The sequence below is a fragment of the Nannobrachium achirus genome, assembly GCF_963921795.1.
Source record: "Nannobrachium achirus genome assembly, chromosome: 18".
In the NCBI taxonomy this organism is placed as follows: Eukaryota; Metazoa; Chordata; class Actinopteri; order Myctophiformes; family Myctophidae; genus Nannobrachium; species Nannobrachium achirus.
Genome location: NC_137825.1, coordinates 55,082,481 through 55,105,930, shown reverse-complemented (window position 1 = coordinate 55,105,930; position 23,450 = coordinate 55,082,481). Strand labels below are relative to the sequence as shown.

Sequence of the window (23,450 nt, the reverse complement as noted above, 5' to 3'; positions counted from 1 at the left end):
TACCTGAAGAAATACGTTTTCAGGATGCTAACTGTACCCACCATGTTACGGTCGGTCAGGCAAGGGGATTTCCACTGTTCAGTGGATCTGAAGGATGCTTATCAGCACGTCCAGATTTATCCCCCACACAGGAAATTCCTACGGTTCGCCTTCGAGGGTCGCCTGTACGAGTATACGGTACTCCCTTTCGGTCTGTCACTGAGCCCGAGGGTTTTCGTGAAAGTGACCGAAGCAGCCATCGCCCCGTTGAGACAGCAGGGCGTCAGGTTGGCGACGTAAATCGACGATTGAATGATTTCAGCGAGCTCCGCCCACGAAGTGGCGCGTCACACACAAGTGGTTTTGGCTCACCTGAAGGCCTTAGGTTTCATAGTCAACCACGGCAAGAGCATGCTGACTCCAGCAAGTCGTCTTACATTCATTGGGGTCCTTCTGGACTCATCCGACATGTCGGCCCGTCTCTCAGAGGAGAGGGTGGACAGGTTTCGGGAATGTCTCGACTCCTTTCAAGTGGGCCAGGAGGTCACTTACAGGAGTTGCATGGTACTGACGGGAATGATGGCTTCCGCAGTACATCTGTTGCGTTTGGGCAGGTTTCATATGAGACCTTTTCAAAGATGGATGTTATCCCTCGGGATCCCGCCCTCCTTGAAGTACAAGAAGGTTACGGTTTCCCCTTCCTGCGCGATCGCCCTGTCTCCGTGGCTGGTGGAGGGGTTCCTCACCAGCGGAGTCTCGATTGGCGAGGTGGTTTCCCGCAAGTCGATCACGACAGACGCCAGTCTTAGTGGATGGGGAGCCACTTTCGAGGGGCGCACAGCGCAGGGGCTTTGGCCTCTGGAGATGAGGGGTCGTCACATCAACTATTTGGAGTTGATGGCTATACTCCTGGCGCTCAAGCATTTCGAGCCTTGGATTTTGCATTGTCACGTCCTGGTCAGGACAGACAATACGACGGCCATGTTTTATGTCAACAAACAGGGGGGCCTGTCGTCGTTGCCACTGGACCGTCTGGCTCGAGAATTGACGGTTTGGTGCTTGTCGCGCCTCAAGTCGATCAGGGCCTTACACGTCCCAGGTCTCCTCAACAGCGGAGCAGATCTCCTGTCCAGGGGAGGTTCTCGCTACGAGGATTGGTCTCTCCACCCCAGGGTGGCGAGCCAGATTTTTCGCAAGTTCGGTCAGCCAGTGGCGGACCTGTTTGCGTCAGCGGAGAATACGAAGTGTCCGTTGTTCTTCGCGGTGAAGGGCAGTCCTCCCTTGGGGTTGGACGCCTTAGCGCACACGTGGCCGAGAGGTCTACTGTACGCGTTTCCCCCCTTCGACTTAATCCGACCCACTCTGGAGAGAGTCAGGAGGTTCGGTCTGGAGATGCTCCTGGTGGCTCCCTACAAGGGCACGTGGAGGTCGGCGATCGCCCCTCTCCTTTGCGAACCGGGTTGGCAGCTGCCTCAGTGCAGGGATCTGTTGAGTCAGGCCAGGGGGGAGATCTTCCACCAAGACCTGCAGGTCCTAGACCTGTGGGTTTGGCACGTGAAAGGTTAAACCTGCTGGCGGCTGGTTTTTCTTCTGAAGTGGTTGCTACCATTCAGAGTGCTAAGGCGCCTTCTACGAGGGCGTCTTATGATGGAAGGTGGAATGCCTTTGAGGACTGGTGTGAGTCGCGTGTTCCACCGGTGGTGGTCCATGTGGCGTCAGCCCAGGAAATTCTGGAATTTATGCAGGACCGCTTGAGAAGTGGTCTTGCATTTTCTACCCTTAGGGGGTATTTGGCGGCTATTAATGCCTGTCACCTGGGGGTGGCGGGCAAGGCACCTTCTAAAGTCCCGGAGGTCATCAAGTTCATGCAAGGAGTTGAACGTTTGAGGCCGGTGACTAGGTCTTTGTTCCCAGTTTGGGATCTGCAGGTGGTTCTAGGGGGCCTATGTCGGGCTCCCTTTGAGCCGCTTGTAGGGATGCCTTTGAAACTTTTGAGTTTCAAGACGGCTCTTTTGCTGGCTTTGGCCATGGCTAAAAGAGTTGGTGACCTGCAAGCTCTCTCGGTGTCTGCGGAGTGCATGCAGTTTATGAACAATGATCTCAAGGTGTTGCTCAAGCCTCATCTTAAGTTTGTTCCTAAGAACATGGTGGTTCCTAAGGAGCCTGTTGTTCTTCTGGCTTTTCATCCTCCTCCGTTTGTCTCGGTGGAGGATGAACGGCTGAATTGCCTTTGTCCTGTCAGGGCATTGAAGGCCTACTGTGACAGGACTGCTGGTTCTAGAGCTTCTTCTCAGCTCTTCGTGGAAATGGGCAATGTTCTTGTCAGAAAGCCGGTGTCTAGACCCACTCTTTCGAGGTGGATTGTGGATGCTATTAGGCTGGCTTACTCTAGTGCGGGTGTGGAAGTGCCGGCGGCACTTAAAGCCCATAGCACTAGAGGTGTGGCTACTTCGTGGGCACTGGCAAAGGGAGTCTCCGTTCAGGAGATTTGTGGTTCGGCGAATTGGTCTTCGCCTTCTACCTTTGCAGCCTACTATCACCTGGATATCGAATCCTCTTCGCTAGCGCATTCGGTTCTGGGTGCAGTTGCCTCCTCTACGTCATAGAGGAGTCGGATCTTCCCCTCCCACAGGTGGGCATGTAGCCACCTGGGGTATTTTGGGGGGGACCCCGTGTTTTCCTTATATAGTGTGTCTTACTTATAAGGCGGACTTGTCCTTTTCATTTAGTTGAATGAGGCGGACTTCGGTCTGTCAGGGTCTCTCCTTATTTTCTCATGCCTTCACACCCAGGTCCGGTGGGCCTGGGACCTTCTGGGTGATGGGTCACGCCCGTTTGGGCTGTGCTCACCCGTATGAGGGGTGTGTGGGGGTATGAGAGTAGGTTGTGGCTTAGAGGGGAGTTTAAGAATCCCAAGTGGGAGGTCATCCTGGAATATTGACAGTAAACGGTAGGTTCCGTACGGAACCATTGTTTACTTAGATATGGAAGGATGACCTCCCACGTAATGCCCCTCTGTTTCACTGAATGTGGCAGAGAGTGGTATTAAGAGGATGTTACTTCCGCCTCCGGGGGCTTATATAGCCTGGAGGCGGGTCACTCCGGTTTGAGTGACAGGCCCTTCCTACCTACGTTAGTACGGGAGCTGAAGTAGTTTCTCTGAATGATCGCCAGGGGGCGTCATTACCCAAGTGGGAGGTCATCCTTCCATATCTAAGTAAACAATGGTTCCGTACGGAACCTACCGTTTCTGCCCGACAGTGACAATGTATAATTCCACTGCCTTAGCTTGCCAGTGGTTAGCTTGTAGTGAGTTACAGTCATTTAAGTGCATGTGTTACTTATTTTGCGCTCTTTTTTTTCTTCTATTTGTCTCTGGCTCTTGCTACTTTTGCTATTTTTTGTTTTTTGTTTGTCTTAATCTCTTGCAGGGAGCTTCTGAACTGAGCTTTCCGGAGCCTCTGCGCTTTCCAAACCCTTCCTCCACCCCTGTTCCTACTGCTGTGCCCCGCCGGTCACGGCCGACTCCTGCGCTTTCTGTCATTTAATCTGTGCACTACCTCTCTCTCTCACACACACACACGCGCACGCGCACACGCACGCACGCACACACACACACACACACACACACACACACACACACACACACAAACACACAAAGCGTGATTTATAACTCAAATATTTGCTTCTGGGAGGTCCCTGGAACAATGTATTTTGAGACGGGGTTCTGCGGCCAAATACATGTAATTTTGGGGGTCCTTGACATGAAAAGGTTTAAGAACCACCGACATATAAACATCCCAGCAAGCACGCCAGGACCTGGACCAATCAGTGATGTTGGGGATGATCTTGACGTCATTACCATGACGTCATATGGACTTTTTTTTTATTTATTGTTATTGTTTGTAATGTTGGTTGAAATATGAGCATATAAGGTTATATTCTGGGACATAGAATAGTTATGATATTTATCTGGCCTAGAATATCACCTGATTCCAAACAACATAAATCCTGTCAAACAAAAAAGTCCATAAGACGCCCTGGTAATGACGTCAAGATCATCCCCATATGGGCTGTGATCTGGCCCCAATCGAGACGTCACCGATTGGTCCAGGTCCTGACCGTGCTTGTTGGGATAGGTTTTTCAAAAAACCTTAGGATTTAGAAGACATTGATAGAATCGGGTCAACATTCAAAGACTTGCGCGCATTTTATTGATTTTTCAGCAGATCTACAAGCTTACAGGGCGGCACTCGGTGCCGTGCTAGCTTGTAGATCTGCAATTTTTTAATAGTTACATTATAAAATAATGGTTAAAGTGACGCAATACATACACACACACACGCTCACTAATCGATGGATACACTTTGAATTTCACCCGTGCAAACACACAAACACCAATGGGTTCCCCGTCGTCAGTTAATGCTGGTGAAACCACCATTGCTGCAGCGACTGGGATCTGCTCCTCTGTTTCTCCGCTCCAGTGACCCTCCCTCCTCTTCCTCCTCCTCCTCTTCTTCTTCATTTAAAGTTTGATCTCTCTCTCTCTCTCTACATAACACACTGTTCAGTCATACCTTCACATACCTCCGGGTGTCGTTTCTCTCGGGGAATCGTCCGTTTATGTCTATTCTTTGCGAATATTCCTTCGTTGTGAAAGGAATTGTGAGCCAGAATCGGTTGTTGTTAACGTTTGTTGTGTGTGCACAGCACTACAGCGTGCGTGCGCGCTCTGCACTCGCATTGACATGATCGTGGTGCAGATAGAGATTTTGGCTCATAGTTACTTTCCATGTCTTTCTCTGATCTCTGTTTATGCTGGCTGAGTAAGTTTAAGGCTTTTGGGAGGCGGGGGGCTAGGATGCAGTGCAGCTTGTACTTAAGAACAACCGGTATACCATGGCTGGTCCCTTGCATTTTTACTGGGGTTATCAGTTGGTTTGCTGCAGATTTTTTCTTTTTTCTTTTTATTTATTTATGAATATACAGTAAATACTTAGTTATGTTCCTTTAACCACTTAAAGGAGTAGTTCACCCCCAAAATGACTTTTTTTCCTATTGATTATTCACACCATGGAGACTTGAGTTCAATAATATTTTTTTTTTGTATTTCTCGCATTTCTAAGACAAACATTTGATTGTAGTAAATTTACCCCCATTAATTCTGGATGGGGACCCAAATGCATTCGGGTCCCCATCCGGAATCAATGGGGTAAATCTATTGTAATCAAATTATTGTCTTAGGAATGCGACAAAAGCCTAAAAATATTATTGAACTCAAGTCTCCATAGTGTGAGTAAACGATAGAAAAAAAGTAATCTTGGGGGTGAACTACTCCTTTAAACCCTACTTCTTTGACTGTGTCCCCCGGGGGTCTGTACTTGGTATCCTCCTTTTTGCCCTCTACGCCAAATCTCTTTGCCTAAAAATGGCATGCTCTACAACTTCACAGCGCGATGCGTTGCAGGCTTGTAGATCTGCTATTTCCACTCCCCTCTTATCACATGCCCGGAATATGGACACTAGGGTTCATGTGGTTAATTAAAGGGATATTTCACTTTAAAAAAAAACTTTTTGTCATTTTATCATCTAATCAGGACCTTCCTATACAAACCCATTATAACTCTAAACTCCATTTTAACTATGATAGATTAAATTAAAACACATGTCCTTTTTTTCTGGTGACTCCTGACACCCTCCGAATACGTGAGCAGGCCGTGTTTTTTTGATAATTAAAGTTTTTTTGGGGGGGAATTAAAATGATTAAATACAATAAAAAATAAATGAAAAAAGTTATCGAAAAAACATGGCCTGCTCACATATTCGGAGGGTGTCAGGAGTCACCAGAAGAAAGGACAGTTGTTTTCATTGAATCTATCATGGTTAGAATGGAGTTTGAAGTTATAATGGGTTTGTATAGGAAGGTCCTGGAAGGGGGCAAAATGGGGGAAATGAATATCAAATATCTAAATATTGAATGAAGAAATTCACAAACTGTCCTGGGTGTTCCCAAAAGCCTGATTAGACGATAAAATGACCAAAAGTCTTTTTGAAAGTGGAATATCCCTTTAAGTTTTCTTTAATCAGGCAATTTGTCACCTCGTTTATATAGACATGTACTGTACTATTGTTTTATAGTATGTCCAACTAAAAGCACATTCTTGTTGATGTCTCTCAGGCGGTCACAAGTAATAGGCCGGTTTGAGGACGGCCAGCCTGTGGAGCACATGGACACCAGCTCCTCCACTGAGCCGTCGTCTACGACCACGTCCATCCAGAGACAGGGCCGCAGCGAGAGACGCTACCTCGCCAGCAAACAGGTACGCTCGTTGGTGTTTCTAACTCGGGGGGTTCCCAAACTGTTTTGTCTCAGGGCAACCCATGAATATTTTTTTAATCCCAGGCACCCCTACATTATAATTTTCACTCCCAGGACCGGGTCTTTATAGCATATTGTCGTTGTCGGGTGGAAACCTTGTATGTCCAAAACCGTTCGTTTTGTATTTATCATCTATAAAATGTACTACAGGCATTGACACTAAGGCTTGCCCACCTGCCCCCGGCAGGTAAATAAAACGTCAGGGCAGGTGAAGTTTGCTTTCAGGTTGCCCGACCGGGCAAGAGCTCATTTGAGAGGGGACACAAATGTCTACAAACACAACACGAGATACAGTATCTGTCTAAACACCTGAACGTGGCCAAAGCGCTCTGTCTTCTGGTCTGTGGAATGTAAAATAAAAGCACTATTTAGCTATAATGTGCTGTTTTTTTGACTGCTGCTACATTTAAAAATATAAAATAACAAGTGTGAAACCATAGACATATTCAATCATAGCTAAAGTATGTAGGTATTTGGATTTGGAGGTATTGAGGTGTGACATCTTTTCTCGCACAGACCCAGAAAGTAAAGAAATTAGTGTTAAATTGAGCGGTAATTAAAATCTTACCTATCATTTTATAATGGACAATTTACTTTTCGGGCAAGTGGGCATGATCTTTGGGCAAGTAGAACATGACCTGTACTTGCCCGATGGGTAAGTACCTCTGAGACCTTAGTGTCAACCCCTGTACTAACTAGTGAAAACAGCCGATCTACAAGCACGCGAGGCGTTGTGTGCTTGTAGATCGGCTGTTTTCACTAGTTTTGTGCGACAGACACACTTGAAACTTAGAGATGCAAGGTTTCTGCCATATTTTTATAAATTAAATCAAGTTAAATTCTAAGGATTCTCGGGCACGGCAGCCTGGACCAACAGCATTTTCTCTGGATTCTCTGGTTGGGGCAGTAAATGAGTAAAAGAAAAACATAGCGTCATTGTCGGGCAGAAACCTTGTATCTCCAAGTTTAAAATGTGTATGTTTTTTCGCAAAGTAAAGGAGCAGCACCTGGCTGCAGACACTAGGGTCCTGTTGATGTCCACGGGAGACAGGAACATCAACAAGTGGCAGGAAGTGACCTCACAGTGTCAAGTGACTTCATGCCGCTTGTGGAGGTCACGTGACGTCTCTGCCTTGCAGTCCAAGGCACTACAGTCCCTTTGAGCCGCATTGTCGCTATGTGTACATGTTATCTTTTATCTTTTAGACAACCCAACTCTACCCCCTAACCCTAAACAGAACCTCCATGGGGTAGAGCAAGAAAGAGGTGTGAGGTCACTTCCTGCCACTTGTTGATGTTCCTGTCTCCCGTGGACATCAACAGGACCCTAGTGTCTGCAGCCAGGTAGTCTTGAAGTAAAGCCCTGCTTCATCAGACAAGGCTGTCACTCAAAAGTAGTGAAAACAGCTGATCTACAAGCACACAACGCCTCACGGTGCGAGGCGTTGTGTGCTTGTAGATCGGCTGTTTTCACTATTTAGGATAAACATATTTTTGGACAAAACGGTTTTGGACATACAAGGTTTCCACCCGACAACGACGATAGTAACTTAAGTATGTCTCTCAAGCCAGACTATCTCTTCCAAAATCTTTGAGAGTGTTTATTTCTGCCGTGTAAAAGTTTAGGACGGGGGGCGCTTTATTTTCTATTCATTGTCAACGTTTCTGAAGTGCTATTAGGCGGAAACATTTGGGAATTGTGGAAACCAACATTGTTGCATTGTTGTTTGATGTTACTTTGGTTCTTTGATATTTGTCTGGATGCCTGGATTTGGCCAGATCTCCCTAGAAAGAGATTCTTGATTCTAGTGTATTATGCAGTGGTGTAAAGTAAACTAAGTAGAATTACTTAAGTACTGTACTTAAGTACAATTATGAGGTATTTGTACTTTACCTGAGTCCAAATTCCAATACTTTTACTTCTACTCCACTACATCTCGGCTCCAAAATATTGTACTTTTACTCCACTACATTTATTTGAAAACTTTAGTTACAAGTTACTTGGTAGATTTTGATTCTTATTACAAAACACACATTATCCACTTTGACGCATTGTGATCTTTTAGATCAGCTATTTTCAAATTATTTTTATACATCTGAAAACGGACATTCTGTCTTAAAGGAGTAGTTCACCCCCCAAAATGACTTTTTTTCTATTGATTAGTCATGCCATGGAGACTAGAGTTCAATAATTTTTTTTGTTTTTTGTCGCATTCCTTAGACAAAAATGTGATAACAATAAATTTACCCCCATTCATTCCGGATGGTGACCCGTTTCGAAACGGGTCACCATCCGGAATCAATGGGGGTAAATTTACTCGAATCAAATTTTTGTCTTAGGAATGTGACAAAAACCAAAAAATATTATTGAACTCTACTCTCCATGGCATGACTAATCAATAGAAAAAAAGTCATTTTGGGGGTGAACTACTCCTTTAATGAGTACTTTTACTTTTGGTACTTTAAGTACATTTTGATACCAATACTTTTGTACTTTTACTCAAGTACATTTTGAATTCCAGACTTTTACTTGTAACAGAGTACTTCTGCATCCCAGTATTGATACTTTTACTTAAGTCAAATTTTGAGTACTTTTTCCACCACTGGTATTATGTAATATATCAAAGTGAAGAACATCAAAACAAAAGTCAGGAAGCAGTATGCGCATTGGCGAGAAATACACACTCGAGTGAAGTTGATGTTAGCGATTCTTAAAACCGAACTGTTAGCTGTTATCCCATTCAGAACGGGTACACATTATTGTGTATCATTATTTTATGCTTTAACTATTGAAATAGCAGATATGCTGCGAGCTTGTAGATCTGCTATTTTTGAAAAATCTTGAAAATTTGAATTTTGACCCGATTCTTCGCTTTGAAAATACATAATATTCAAAGATTTGCACACATTTTCACAACTTTTTTCAAAAATAGCAGATCTACAAGCTCGCGCCGCGCTGTGAGCTTGTATAACTGCTATTTTTCACTGGTTAAAGCATTCAATAATTCTAGGCCTAAATGGGTTTAATGTGTAATATGTCACATCAAAAGCATGAAGTCCAACCATAGAACCGTTTGTGTTGTGATCTTTTTATAGGATATGTCATTGGACTCTGCGAAGGAACGCTCCGTGCCTGATGTGTCCAGCAACACACTCGCCAACGTCAGAAGAGCCAAGTCCCTTGACCGCAGAGAGACCGAGTCCTCCATGACGGTGAGCTGATTCATGCTTTTGATTATTAATCCATTTAAGCCTAGAATTGTTGAATACTTTAAAGGTGTATTCAGTGATAATGTAAGTGGCCGGGGGTCATCTTCTTGTCCCTTACTGGCCTTACAGCGTGGAAATGTTTAGTTTTTTATAGATATACACCATTATAATGTTCTCGTTTTGATCATTAGACCCAATCATTAGACCCAGTCACTGAATATCGGTAGGACTACTATCAGTAGGCCAGCTTCAGGATATGTATGATACTGATTTACTACGAGACCGTGGCATTTTATGAGTTCAGTAGTTTACAATCTAGGCATTTAGCGGACGTTCTTAATTGAGAGCGACTGTGGTTCTCAAAACTTTTATTTTGACCATCGTAACTAAACATCATAACATAACTACGGCCATACTCTACCCTGATTGGTCGAGGACTGGCTGGCCACCTCTGAAAACCGAATGCTCGTAACACGGGCCATGGTGGAAGTCCATATGGTCAACACACATTCTAGTGAGGAGAATGAATGGAAAATGTACCAATTATATTTTTATTTGAATGAAATACAATCATACCTTTAACTATTGAAAAATAGCAGATCTACAAGCTCACAGCGCGGCACCGAATGCCGCGCTGCGAGCTTGTAGACCTGCTATTTTAGAGAAACCATGAACATTTGTGCAAATCTTTGAATATCTCATTTTTAAAGTGAACATTTGTAACTCAAATATTTGCTTCTGGGGGGGGGGGGGTCCCTGATACAAAATATTTTAAGACAGGCGTCGGCGGCCAAATGCATATAATTCTAGAGGTCCTTGACATGAAAGAGTTTGAGAACCACTGACGTAGAAACATACATGTGTTTTTTCAAAAAACCTTACAAGGATATAGAAGACACTTATAGAATCGGGTAAAAATTCAAATGTTCACGATTTTTCAAACATAGCAGCTTGTATAGTGAGCTTGTAGATCTGCTATTTTTGAGCGGTGGTCACACCGTCTCCATAGCGTGGCCGTGTGTGTATGTATGTGGGTCCGTATGTAGCCTCAAGCCTGTGTGTATGTATGTGGGTCCGTATGTAGCCTCAAGCCTGTGTGTATGTATGTGGGTGGGTGCGTCCGTATGTAGCCTCAAGCCTGTGGTGTAGTACCTTTTCTGACCACACATGTTAAGGGAGGGGCGCTGTTTTCAGGCCAGGCCAGACCAGGCACACACACACACACACGCGCACACACACACACACACACACACACACACACAGACACAGGGGGGAAGGGGGGAGGGTGGGGGGGGGGGGTTGGTGGGTAAACCACCGCTCAGTTCACACGGGTGTGATTTTTTTTTTAAGTTAAAGCATAAAATAATAACATGCAGTAATGCGTACCCGGTCTAAATAGGTTAAATGGCCTATTGTTTTATTGTTTGAATAAAGCATGTGTAACCAATACAAAATATGAAGGATAATTGTCTTGGAACCCTTTGGAGTTCCCTTGAGGACGCCTTGAGGGTTTCCAAACCTCAGTTTGAAAAGCTCTGCCCAAGAGGACGTGCTGGATGTATTTAACCACCAACCGAGTGCTGTGTTATTTCTTTCATTGCATCATCAACATAATGTAAACAGCTTAATGATGCTCCTTAATTACTGGGAACACAGATCATGATAATAATTCTAATTATTAATTGCAGGACACATTTATTTGCATGTAATCATAATCTGTGTAGATAAGTGAGAGATGATGCTCACTTGGTAGAATGACTGTTGAGGCTAGCATGTTCTAGCAATATGTTTGTTGTTTTTTTTGATAAAAATGTCAGAAACTATAACTCTACCAAATACATAACAATGCCAGTCCCGCAGATGAAGTGAGACTACTATGACCCTAAGACGTATCTACACTAAGATGTTCGTATCTACACTAAGATGTTTTCATTGTAAAACGGCTTTTTAAAGGACAACTTTAGTTTTTTACAACATGGGTTCAATTTTAGATTGTAATTAAAGAATATAAAAGATGAATGTTAAAATTATTTCATTTACTTCTTTCTATTGTTTTAGAGATTCTTATTTCAGTGGTTGGGGGCATGCGTACAAGTGGCTAAATATGTAATTTTACACAGAATAAGCCCATTACCAAGATACAACGCAACCTTTCATGGTTGGTGACTTATGGGGGCTAGAAGTGTTACTGTAAATAGCAATAAAGAAACTGCTGGCTTATTGTGTCTAAAAAGACATATTTAGCCACTTGTACGCATGCCCCCATGCGTACGCATGCCCCACATTTTAGCACGTTAAACGCGATAAAACAATAGAACGAAGCAAATGAAAACATTTTGACACTCACTTTTTCTTTTCTCTAATTAGAATCTATAATATGAACCCTTGTTGTAAAAAAACAAAGTTGTCCTTTAAAATGAAAACCACCACCTCTGTCTACACCAGGGGTTCCCAAACATTTTTGTCTCAGGGCACCCCATGAATATTTGCCAGACCCAGGGGGTCGGCCTACATAAGGCTTTGTCGGTCTGTCGGTCGGTCGGTCGGTCCCTCTTTTCCTCAGTGTCCCTCTTTTCCTCAGTGTGCCTGTGTTTGCCTCTGACTGCTCATCTGCCCCTCCCTTCCCTTGCTCGGCTGATTGCCTTGAGTGCCGTCACCTGTACGGGACCAGCTGAGTTGAGTTGGCTGACGAGCTGCTGAGACTATAAATTCCTGTGTGTTCATGTGTTAGTTCAGTGCTGCAAAACATTTGCCCCACAGCCATACTAGTGAAAACAGCCCATCTACAAGCTCACAAACATTTCCAGCTGCTCAGCTTATAAAATCCTGTGTGTTCATGTGTTAGTTCAGTGCCATACTAGTCAAAACAGCCGATCTACAAGCTCACTACGCTTTGTTGCTGAGACTATAAAATCCTGTGTGTTCATGTGTTAGTTCAGTGCCATACTAGTGAAAACAGCCGATCTACAAGCTCACTACGCTTTGTTGCTGAGACTATAAAATCCTGTGTGTTCATGTGTTAGTTCAGTGCCATACTAGTTTTCATTGCGGGTCTGGCACAACCAGGTGACCTGGTCTAGTTTTTTAATCCGAGGCACCCCTACATTATAATTTTCACTCCCAGCACCTTAAATGTATAGAATATCGTCGTTGTCGGGTGGAAACCTTGTATGTCCAAAACCTTTATTTTTGTATTTATCATCTATAAAATGTACTAAATCGCGAGGCGTTGTGTGCTTGTAGATCGGCTGTTTTCACTCGTTTTGTGCGACAGAGGTTTCTGCCTGACAGTGACGATATTTTAGTGATTATGTTGCGAGGAAAACGTTGAGATAACAGCCATTTTGGTTAGAACTGACTGAAAATAACTTTCTACTTCAAGTTTAAAATGATACTAAATATTTCTTCAAGTGTCCAAATAAATTCCAAATATTATCAAATGTTCTCGCGTCGCGGCACCCCTGGATTGCAGTCGCGGCACCCCAGGGTGCCCTGTCACCCACTTTGAAAACCCCTGGTCTACACAAAGGTTATAGCACATTGTCCCTCCATAGTTCATACCCCACACCTGAAAATGCAAACATGTGCCACGCCTATCGCGTTTTACATTTTGACAGCTATGACAACATCAATGATACACTACTTTGTATCAGTTTCAGTAATTAACAAAGTAATTTTTTTTACAACGCTTGTGCATTGAAAGAATTCAAAGTTCTTTTCTTTGTGTATTTTACTAGGGCAGGCGGGTCAAACTCATTTCAGGGTAACGATAGTTTTTGTCTGTGCTGAAAGGCACAAAATGCTGTCAAAGTATTTGGTCACAACCAGGCCTGGAATTGCATCTTAGGGGCACAGAGGGTTCCTAAAAGACCTGCACCAGGGCCGCTATTACTACGTTAGACCACTTGTAACCAGCCATGTCATTGGTATTTCCAAACATACTTTTTAACACGTTGGGTGCCCGCGATGAATTCAAGGGTTAATTTGCTCGTGCCCATGGTAACCCGCCATTTTACCTACCTTCGGAGGTCCTGGCGAAAAATATAATCCGAGTAAATGTAATCCAAGTATCTCCCGTTTATTTCACGATAATCTTTTCTTTCAGTCAGGACCGCTTTTTAACAATCCTGGGCAGCGTTTTGAACATGAAGTTGATTTAAAAGCTTGATTCAGAGAAAAATGCACTTTGTGCACCAGCGTAACACTGCTCTGCCTCTGGATGAGGGAGACAGCACTTCCCGGTCACGTGATACCACACTGCATTTCGGGAAATGGAGTGTTTTTTGTCACCGCGGTAGCCTGGTACAGTAGCTACAGTACAGTTTAGTTTACTGTACAACGCGGCACCTCGTGGGCATCCACAAGGTGTAATTGTACCAAAGAAAACATTCTCATGGTAAAATTAAATGACGAATGCCACGAAATGTGTGGAAACTACCATAGGTAGGCTACACTTTAAGACTGAATCTTAATCATAATACTCACTTTTTGCAAATGATGTTGAATCATTGTAACAAACGTTTTACTCCTCTCCACTTGATGATAGGGCAGAAGCATGTATAGTTCCAGTAGCGTGCAGTTTGGTTACAATTACATTTTAGGCATTAAGCAGAAACTCACATACAGTGATTTATAAGAGCAAAATCAGATGAAATGACATGAACCCTAGTCAGCAAACAAAAGGGTAAATAGTCACATAAGTTGTAGTGCTTCAAAGGAGTAGATGCAAAAAAAAACAATGTATTGCTCAAAGAAACTAGGATGACAGCTGAACATCAAACCTAGCGTCTATCTAAAACATGGGTCTTCAACAGGGGGTCCTCAGAGTTACTACAGGGGGTCCTCCAAATCTTTGAGCGATAGAAAGATACTTTTTTTCTCATTTTTTACCACTATTCGGAGAATTTTAGCCAAACATAGCAGATCTACAAGCTCACAATGCCTCACGCTGTGAGGCGTTGTGAGCTTGTTGATCGGCTAATTTCGGCAAAGAGCGTTGGTGTAGAGGGTAAAAAGAACAGACTAAGTATAGAGTGAAAGGTCAAGTTTATTAAGTATTGACGGTTCAGGTCGTTAAACATCTGAAAACACAAATTGACATGAATCCAAAATACACTGACGATTGTGCTGTCAAACAATGAAACTATATGGAATCTATGAACCGGTTGAGGGGGTCCCTGCTTCATCTCTCTCTCAACTAAGGGGTCCTTGGCCTGAAAACGTTGAAGACCCCTGATCGAAAAAAAGAACATACTATCTAAACGGAATTCTCAGCATTCGTGATCGAGCAAAAAAACAAAACAAACAAACAACAAAAATATGGTTGAAGCCATACCACTCAAACAGCACCAAGCCAGTGACCTGATGGGTGTCCAGGGCATGGTGTGTGTGCAGTAAGCATTGGTCTGTCAGTGTGTGGTTGGACAAGCTGGCGAAAGGTGCAGCTGCTGACCCACCTTCCAACACACACGCGCGTGTGCGCGCACACACACACACACACACACACACACACACACACACACACACACACACACACACACACACACACACACACACACACACCAGGGGCGTCAATTGGGTATGGCAGGGTTAAGCAGCTGCCATACCCTGGGTCCAGGGGGGAAAATAATTTTATGTTGTTAAATTACAGTAAAATAACTACAAATGCAAAATATAACAAAATGGTCACTTTAACAAGGTATTATAATTATATTCTCCACACTTGTATTCTCCCCATCTTGACAAAATGGTATATTCCCAGGTTCCGCTGGTCAGCTGCACAGGTGCAATGCATTATTGTTAATTGTGGCACGTTTACTAACATGCCAAGTTTAGCTGCACTTGAACAACCGTTCCAGGCTGCCATATCTAGCCCAAGAAACCATAGAAACGGGGGGGGGAAATAAAATTTACTTAATATATTAATAAATAAATGTATCATGCCTGTTGCTAAGGTATGGCAACATGACTGGTGTCTTGCACGCGCGCCTTTGCGCGCGTGCAAGACACCAGTCATGTTGCCATACCTTAGCTCTTTCTGAACTGATGCCACTTGACACACACACACACGCACACACGCACAAACACACATGCAAGAACTGACACACTTGCTCACAAACGGATATGCACACACATACACAAGCATGTGTACACCGCCACCCACCCACCGCTCCCCCGATATAAATAGCCAGTCCGGGACCTGTTACAGCCACAGTAGTGTGTGTGTGTGTGTGTGTGTGTGTATACATGAGAGGCTGACACCGTGAGACAGATTGTCTGCCTGTGAAGGGTGTGGAGAGTGTGAAAAAAGGCACTCGGCCATCAGAATGACTCTCTGCCAGACCAAACCAGCTTACCTGACGAAGCTCAACAAGAACAAGGTATTGCTGAAAATTGACAGGACCTATATGGGTCTGAAATGGGCTGTTTTTTTGTTTGTTTTTTTACTTTTTCAGAGTCTATAAAGGGGTTTGAGCTCGGTTCGACTGGCCTGGGGGGGAAGCAGTTAGTTTAGGTTTCATGGGACCCTCCGAGTGGGCAATTGGTCTCCTTGCACAGTGTCACTGCTTTGACAGAGACCAGTGCATGTCATTGCTTTGACAGAGACCAGTGCATGTCATTGCTTTGACAGAGACCAGTGCATGTCATTGCTTTGACAGAGACCAGTGCATGTCATTGCTTTGACAGAGACCAGTGCATGTCATTGCTTTGACAGAGACCAGTGCATTTCATTGCTTTGACAGAGATCAGTGCATTTCATTGCTTTGACAGAGACCAGTGCATGTCATTGCTTTGACAGAGACCAGTGCATGTCATTGCTTTGACAGAGACCAGTGCATTTCATTGCTATGAGAGAGACCAGTGCATATAGTTGCTATTAGAGATACCAGTGCATTTCATTGCTTTGACAGAGACCAGTGCATATATCGTTGCTATGAGAGAGACCAGGGCATATAGTTGCTATTAGAGATACCAGTGCATTCCGTTGCTATGAAAGAGACCAGTGCATTTTGTTGCTATAAGAGAGACCAGAGCATTTCAGTGCTCTGAGAGAGACCAGTGCATACTGTTGCTATGAGAGAGAGAGAGAGAGAGATCAGTGCATATTTGCTATGAGATACTGTAGACCAGTGCACATCATTGCTGTTGGAGAGACCAGCGCATACTGTATCGATGCTCTGAGAGAGAGCAGTGCATATCGTTGCTCTGAGATGGACCGGTGCATGGCGTTGCTATGAGAGAGCAGGGATGGGACGATAAGCGATATTATCGTTTATCGTGATAAAAAACCTCTCGCGAAAATCGTATCGTGGAGATTGAATTTATCGTGATATCGTCCTCCGTCATGCACTGGGATCAATTCACCTTTTATTTGCCGAGCTGCATATTATCCGGTACCACTTAAAACCTCTATAATTGGTCAAAGGTACTTATAATATACATACTTGATACAGTCCTTTTTTCACTCTCTACCAAATAAATATCTTTGCCAAAAAATAGCCGATCTACAAGCTCACAACGCGTCGCGACGCGTTGTGAGCTTGTAGATCTGCTATTTTTCGGCAAATGTTTCGCCCCAGGATAATGGATGTTGGGGATATTTTGATTATCGCGATAATATCGTAAATCGCGATTTCTTCAGTCTCAATAAACGTGATATGACATTTTCATATCGTCCCATCCCTATGAGAGAGTGGTGGTGATGATGACCACAGTGTAAACAAATCAGTGGACTGATGTTTGCTAAAATGTGGGCTGCAAAACTGTTTGTTTATTTAGGTGATACTTTAACCAATGACTGTTAATACTTCAGTGGTTAAATGCTTTTAAAACCCACAGACCGTCTTAACCGCTTTCAACTTGGCGTCCCTATTTTGGGCATGTATATATATATAAAAAAGCAGATCTACAAGTTCACAACATATTGTATCGCGTCACATTGTAGATGACAATTTTTCGCTACTTTTCTTTCAAACACTTTCATACAACAACTATAAATAGGGCATCGTTTTATGAAAAAACCTGTGTGTGTGTGTGTGTGTGTGTGTGTGTGTGTGTGTGTGTGTGTGTGTGTGTGTGTGTGTGTGTGTGTGTGTGTGTGTGTGTGTGTGTGTGTGTGTGTGTGTGTGTGTGTGTGTGTGTGTGTGTGTGTGTGTGTGTGCGCGCGCGCGCGCAACCAAAATTACATTATTAAAGGAGTAGTTCACCCCCAAAATGCCTTTTTTTCTATTGATAAGTCACGCCATGGAGACTAGAGTTCAATATTATTTTCTTTTTTGTTGCATTCCTAAGACAAAAATGTGATAACAATAAATTTACCCCCATTCGTTCCGGATGGGGACCCGTTTCGAAACGGGTCCCCATCCGGAATCAATGGGGGTAAATTTACTCGAATCAAATTTTTGTCTTGGGAATGCGACAAAAACCAAAACATATTATTGAACTCTAGTCTCCATGGCATGAGTAATCAATAGAAAAAAAAGTCATTTTGGGGGTGAACTACTCCTTTAATCCCAATTTGGGGTTATGGAAGCATTGTGAAGTTTTGTATTGTTTACTTAATATTTATATTTAATATGGTTGAGCTATGGTGATACAGTATATCTCCTTATGAAGAGATGAACATGGTCCTTCAGGCAAACACGTGATTAAGCCAACTGTCATCAGTATTAACTCATTTAGTGCCACCCTAGTCACCACTAGAGGGCGCCCAGTGGCCATAGAAAATCCCATAGAGATATGCTGGTATATGCAGAAGCCCTGCAGCCATGACTTGCCTGAACACTTTCCTTTGTGCATGTACAGGAAGAGGATGAAGTTAGCTTGAAGTTAGCTATTGGCTACCAAGCATTTTAGAAGCCTTATTTTCGTCAACTTAGCCATGATTAAACCTTGCACACCTCATGCATGGGAAAAAAACAGAGAAGAATGAGCTCTAAAAAATCCAATGCAATCCTGGATTGCATTGGAGTGGATTTGTGCAGTTTGTTCACAGCTTTCAAACAAAAAAATCCGATTGGAAATCCGTTCAGGCATTCTTGAGATAATCGCCATTATGTTTTACATGTTATGTAAACAAACATGGCTGCCCTGTATGTTAGATGGGGTTGTATGGGGGTGGAACATGCAAAATCGCGATTGAAATCATGTTCACTAGATTTGATGGGGTCCAAAAAAAAAAATTCAAAAAAAAAATTTTCAATTTTTTTTTTTTTTTTTTTTTAATATCCCGAACTAGTTCGGGATAGGCACTCTGGGATGCGATAATATATCCCGAACTAATTCGGGATAGGCACTCAATGAGTTAATCAATCATCCTGACTTGTCTTCCCCTCCAGCCTGATCTGCTCAACTTCAAGAAAGGATGGATGGCCAAACTTTACGAAGACGGCATGGTAACTGATATCACTGGAGCAAACAAACATTAACCCATTTAGGCCTAGAATTATTGAATGCTTTAACCAGTGAAAAATAGCAGATATACAAGCTCTGCTATTTTTTGAAAAAGTCGTGAAAATGTGTGCAAATCTTTGAATAGATGTATTTTCAAAGCGAACGTTTGTAACTCAAATTTTGCTTCTGGGGGGTCCCCGGAACTAAATATTTTGAGATGGGGGTCCGTGGCCAAATAAATATCAGTTTGGGGGTCCTTCACATGAAAAGGTTTGAGAACCACTGACATAGTAGTCTCTCAAGAACAGACTAACTGAGCTCCAGTTAAGTGAAAAGGACCTTTTCTTTGACGATGGCTGGCCAGATTGCTGACATATAGAAACATAGGTTTTTCCAAAAATCTTAGAAGGATTCAAAAGACACGGGTCAAAATTCTCATTTTCACGATTTTTCAAAAAATAGCAGATCTACAAGCTTGCAGCGCGGCACTCGGTGGCACGCTGTGAGCTTGTATATCTGCTATTTTTCAATAGTTAAAGCGTAAAATAATGATACACAATATGTTGTACCCGTTCTGAATGTGTTAAAAAGAAATCACTGAATTATCCATGACTTCACTCGTATGTAACTTGTATAAACCTCTCGATGTCTATTGACTGGAGAGGACTGCTGGAATCCAACTAATGGCGTTTGTCTTCTCCTCAGTGGAAGAAACACTGGTTCGTTCTCACCGACCAGAGTCTGAGGTACTACAAAGACTGCATCGCTGAAGAGGTACGTCTGTTTAATGCTTTTAGATTTTAGCTAAAAGCATTAGTTTGTACTTGGTTGTTTGAAGAAATAGCAGATATACAAGCTCAGAGCGTGCCACTTTGTGCCGCGCTATGAGCTTGTAGATCTGCTATTTTTTTGAAAAATCTTGGAAATATGTGCAAACCTTTTGAATACATATTCTTTTTAAGTGATTTTTTTTTTACTCAAATCTTTGCTTCTGGGGGTCCCTGGAAAAACATACTTTGACATGCGGGTCTGCGGCCAAACTCGTGTAATTTTGGGGGTCCTTGGTATGAAAAGGTTTGAGCACCACTAACACAGCAACCCAGCAAGCGCGGCCAGGAATTGGACCATAAAGTGCCATCTCGATTGGGGCCAGATCACAGCCCATATGGGGATGATCTTGACGTCATATGGACTTTTTTGTTTGATCGGATTTATGTTGGTTGAAATCAGGTGATATTCTAGGCCAGATAAATATCATAGCTAGTTAGAAATGTCCCAGAATATAACCTTATATGCTCATGTTTCAACTAACATTAGAAACAATAACAATAATCCAGTCAAACAAAAAAGTCCATATGACGTCCTGGTAATGGCGTCAAGATCATCCCCATATGGGCTGTGATCTGGCCCCAATCGAGACGTCACTGATTGGTCCAGGTCCTGACCGTGCTTGCTGGGAACAGTTAAGAAAACAGTTTTAGGAAGGATTTAAAGGACATTTTTTAGAATAGCCCTCGGGTCTCAAAAGGGTTCACTTACTTCACTGTGTTAATCCCGTTCTCCTATTCTGTGCCCACCAGGCTTCTGACTTGGACGGCGAGATCGATCTGGCAACGTGTTACGATGTCACAGAGTTCCCCGTCCAGAGGTACTACGGATTCCAGGTCCTGGTGAGTGTCTGCTTTCAGAATATCAGCACATCGTCGTTGTCGGGTGAAAACCCTGTATGTCCGAAACCTGTTCGTTTTGCATTTTTCACTTTAAAAATGATTTTAACTAGTGAAAACAGCCGATCTACAAGCACACTGTGCTCGTAGATTGGCTGTTTTCACTACTTTTGTGCGACGGCCTTGTACGATGAAGCAGGGCTTTACTTTGCGAAAGATCGTACAAATTTGAAACTTGGAGATACGAGCTTTCTGCGCAACAACGACGACATAATCCCATAGCATCAATCACCGGTGAGGATGCTTAACCACATGAACTCCTTTTCTGGGGGAGAGCATTCAGGGAAAACAGCCATTGACACATTGCCTGCCAGGTATTATTTAATGAATTCAATAGCCTCTGCCACGTTTTTTTTTTTCCAGTGATTTTTACCTTATTTTCGATAGCAACAGGAATGCACCATCTGAGCAGATGTAAACTAAAGCTGTCGGGAGAGGCAGGCGATCGTCTTTTCTTCCACCCGGAAAAGAACATTTATAACCGCAGTATAGTCCGTAGAAAAAGCCTTGTTTGGACCAAAAACGCAATCTGGGACAAGAATCCGAGAAACATAGATTTTTCTTAATTCCATAACATTGAGCTAGATGGAACGGAGGATGTTGGGATTACGTAATTTCCGGCTACATCATGGAAATTGTAGTCCTTGCGTCACTCATGGGCGCGGGAGAGTGCAGTCTAGGGTAAACCACTGGAAAAGCTGTTTGACGACTTTAGTCTGTCATTACATTTTATGAGTTAAAAAAGGACCCCACTTGAAACAAGCCCAAAAGCTTTCTTGAGGTGTTTATCCTTTTATTTGACCTTGTAACAGTGAACTGTACTGTCATGAAACTTTACCTTTTCCTATGCAAACTTCTAATAAAGTCTTCAATCAATCAATCAAAGTCGGCCAGGGCGGTGAATGTGTTAACTTCAGGGTTCCCACGGTCATGAAATTCCTGGATATATTTTGAAATTAGAAAAACTGTTTTCCAGGCCTGGAAAAGTTTTGGAATTAATCATATGTTTTGGAAAATAGCAACAATTGCAAAAATAACAGATCCACAAGCTGTAAACGTGTCGCTTTGCGCCGCTTTTACAGCTTGTGGATCTGCTACTTTTGATGGTATTGTGTGAAGCTGTAGTATGATCATGTTGGGAGTTGATTTACGGGGGAAAAAAGAAGAGGGGAGAAGTGGAGATGTGGAGATTTCTACGTGACACCTTTGCTCCTGTCTGTCTTGGTGCGTTGATAACACACTGGTTTAAAGAGTCTTATTGTTGCACCATATGATCGCTATAGGCCTAGAAATCGAGTAAAATACTTTGGAAAATGTATGGAAAAGTTTTGAAAATTCATTGTTTAAAATGTGTGGGAACCCTGTGACTTGTAGATCGGCTATACTGTATGGTGAAACGTTTTGGTGTAGAGAGGGAAAAAGGAGCAGACTTTGCATAGACCCCTGGGCGACCCCGGTCGACGTAGAATCCAGGGCTCAAGTGGTGACGGTAAAACGTGTAGGTATCACTGCGTCGCCCGCGCTGTAACCTGCCAGGCTATAAACGGCCCGGAGACAGCATACTGTAATGCCACGACTGCGGGTATCGGGTTTAGCCATTTCTCTTTTTAAAACAATTCTTTGTCTTGTGAAGGATGTCACTTGACCTGTCATCCCTCCGAGAGACGTGACATCATGGGGTCTAAATCTGCCACAAGAGTTGCCACCCTCGAATATCCCCCTGAACGCACGCTCCACTTAATCATAAGCAACATGTTGACCTAACCTTGGGGAGAAGAAAAAAGAACGCTGTGCACTTGCATTCACACTTGCTAAATCTCCCCCGACTTGTTTTGGAAAAAACAAAATATGTATGAGCTTTAAGGCTTTACACTGACAGCTATGCACCCCTCTGGTGTCCTTATTTATGGGTTCACGGTGTTAAGGATGCTCACCTCGTACAGTAGCCTCCGTGAGCCTTTCATCCCTCTGCTAGAAGACGGATGCTTTCGGGAACTGGTGGTATAGACAGGTGGTAGACATGCCTTTAACTTCAATGTTATTGTACATCTCTAATCGGTGTCAATGGATGTTTTAGCAGTAGTTAGATTATTTAGTTTACATTGGTTTAAATGTAGATTATTTTGTTTACGTTGCTCTGAACTGGATGGTTTCTGGGGTATGGCAAAAATAGTAGCGGAAAGGATCAACATGGGTTTGGTGAAATGAAATGAATAACTCTGGTATTTATAACTTCAACTTCACTGTTACATCCAGACTGGATATTAAGAAGGGAATATCTTCAGAAATAGTGTCATATCCTGGAATAAATTCCTTACCAAAACATTTCTTCACCAATGTGTTTGTAAAGGTGTCTAGTAACACATCCCACAAAGACTGAAATTCAGTTTCCCTAGGAGAATCAGTTACAGCTGATGAAAGTTGGAGTCCCATTAAATTAACTATACAGGATGAAACACACCAAAATAAATATGCTTTAAGTAGCATGTGAAGGGTCAAACTAGGGGTTTTGAATGATTCTGAATCCATTGCACCATTTTTTTTTGTACCAGTTAACATGAATTGTAATATATTGCGGAGTACATGATCACGGAACCTCTAGAACAGGCCTGGTCTTCAACAGGGGGCTCAGAGTTACTGCAGGGGTTCCTCCAAATCTTGAGTCATAGAATTTTTTTTCTCCTTTTTTTATAATAACCACTTGAACCCTAGTGTCCATATTCTGAGAACTTTAGCCAAAAATAGCAGATCTACAAGCTTTG

The 23,450-nt window shown here is 43.1% G+C and overlaps 1 protein-coding gene across 1 annotated transcript in view; it reads left to right on the top strand.

The window, feature by feature from the left end:
* Positions 1–23,450, top strand: part of LOC308303194 (myosin phosphatase Rho interacting protein) — a 190,946-nt gene that overhangs the window by 131,207 nt on the left and 36,289 nt on the right. The window contains exons 8-12 of the mRNA XM_080747518.1: positions 6,158–6,299; positions 9,455–9,571; positions 18,907–18,963; positions 19,667–19,735; positions 20,542–20,631. Of these exons, the coding sequence (XP_080603644.1) occupies positions 6,158–6,299; positions 9,455–9,571; positions 18,907–18,963; positions 19,667–19,735; positions 20,542–20,631 (475 nt within the window). The remainder of the gene's footprint in view (positions 1–6,157; positions 6,300–9,454; positions 9,572–18,906; positions 18,964–19,666; positions 19,736–20,541; positions 20,632–23,450) is intronic.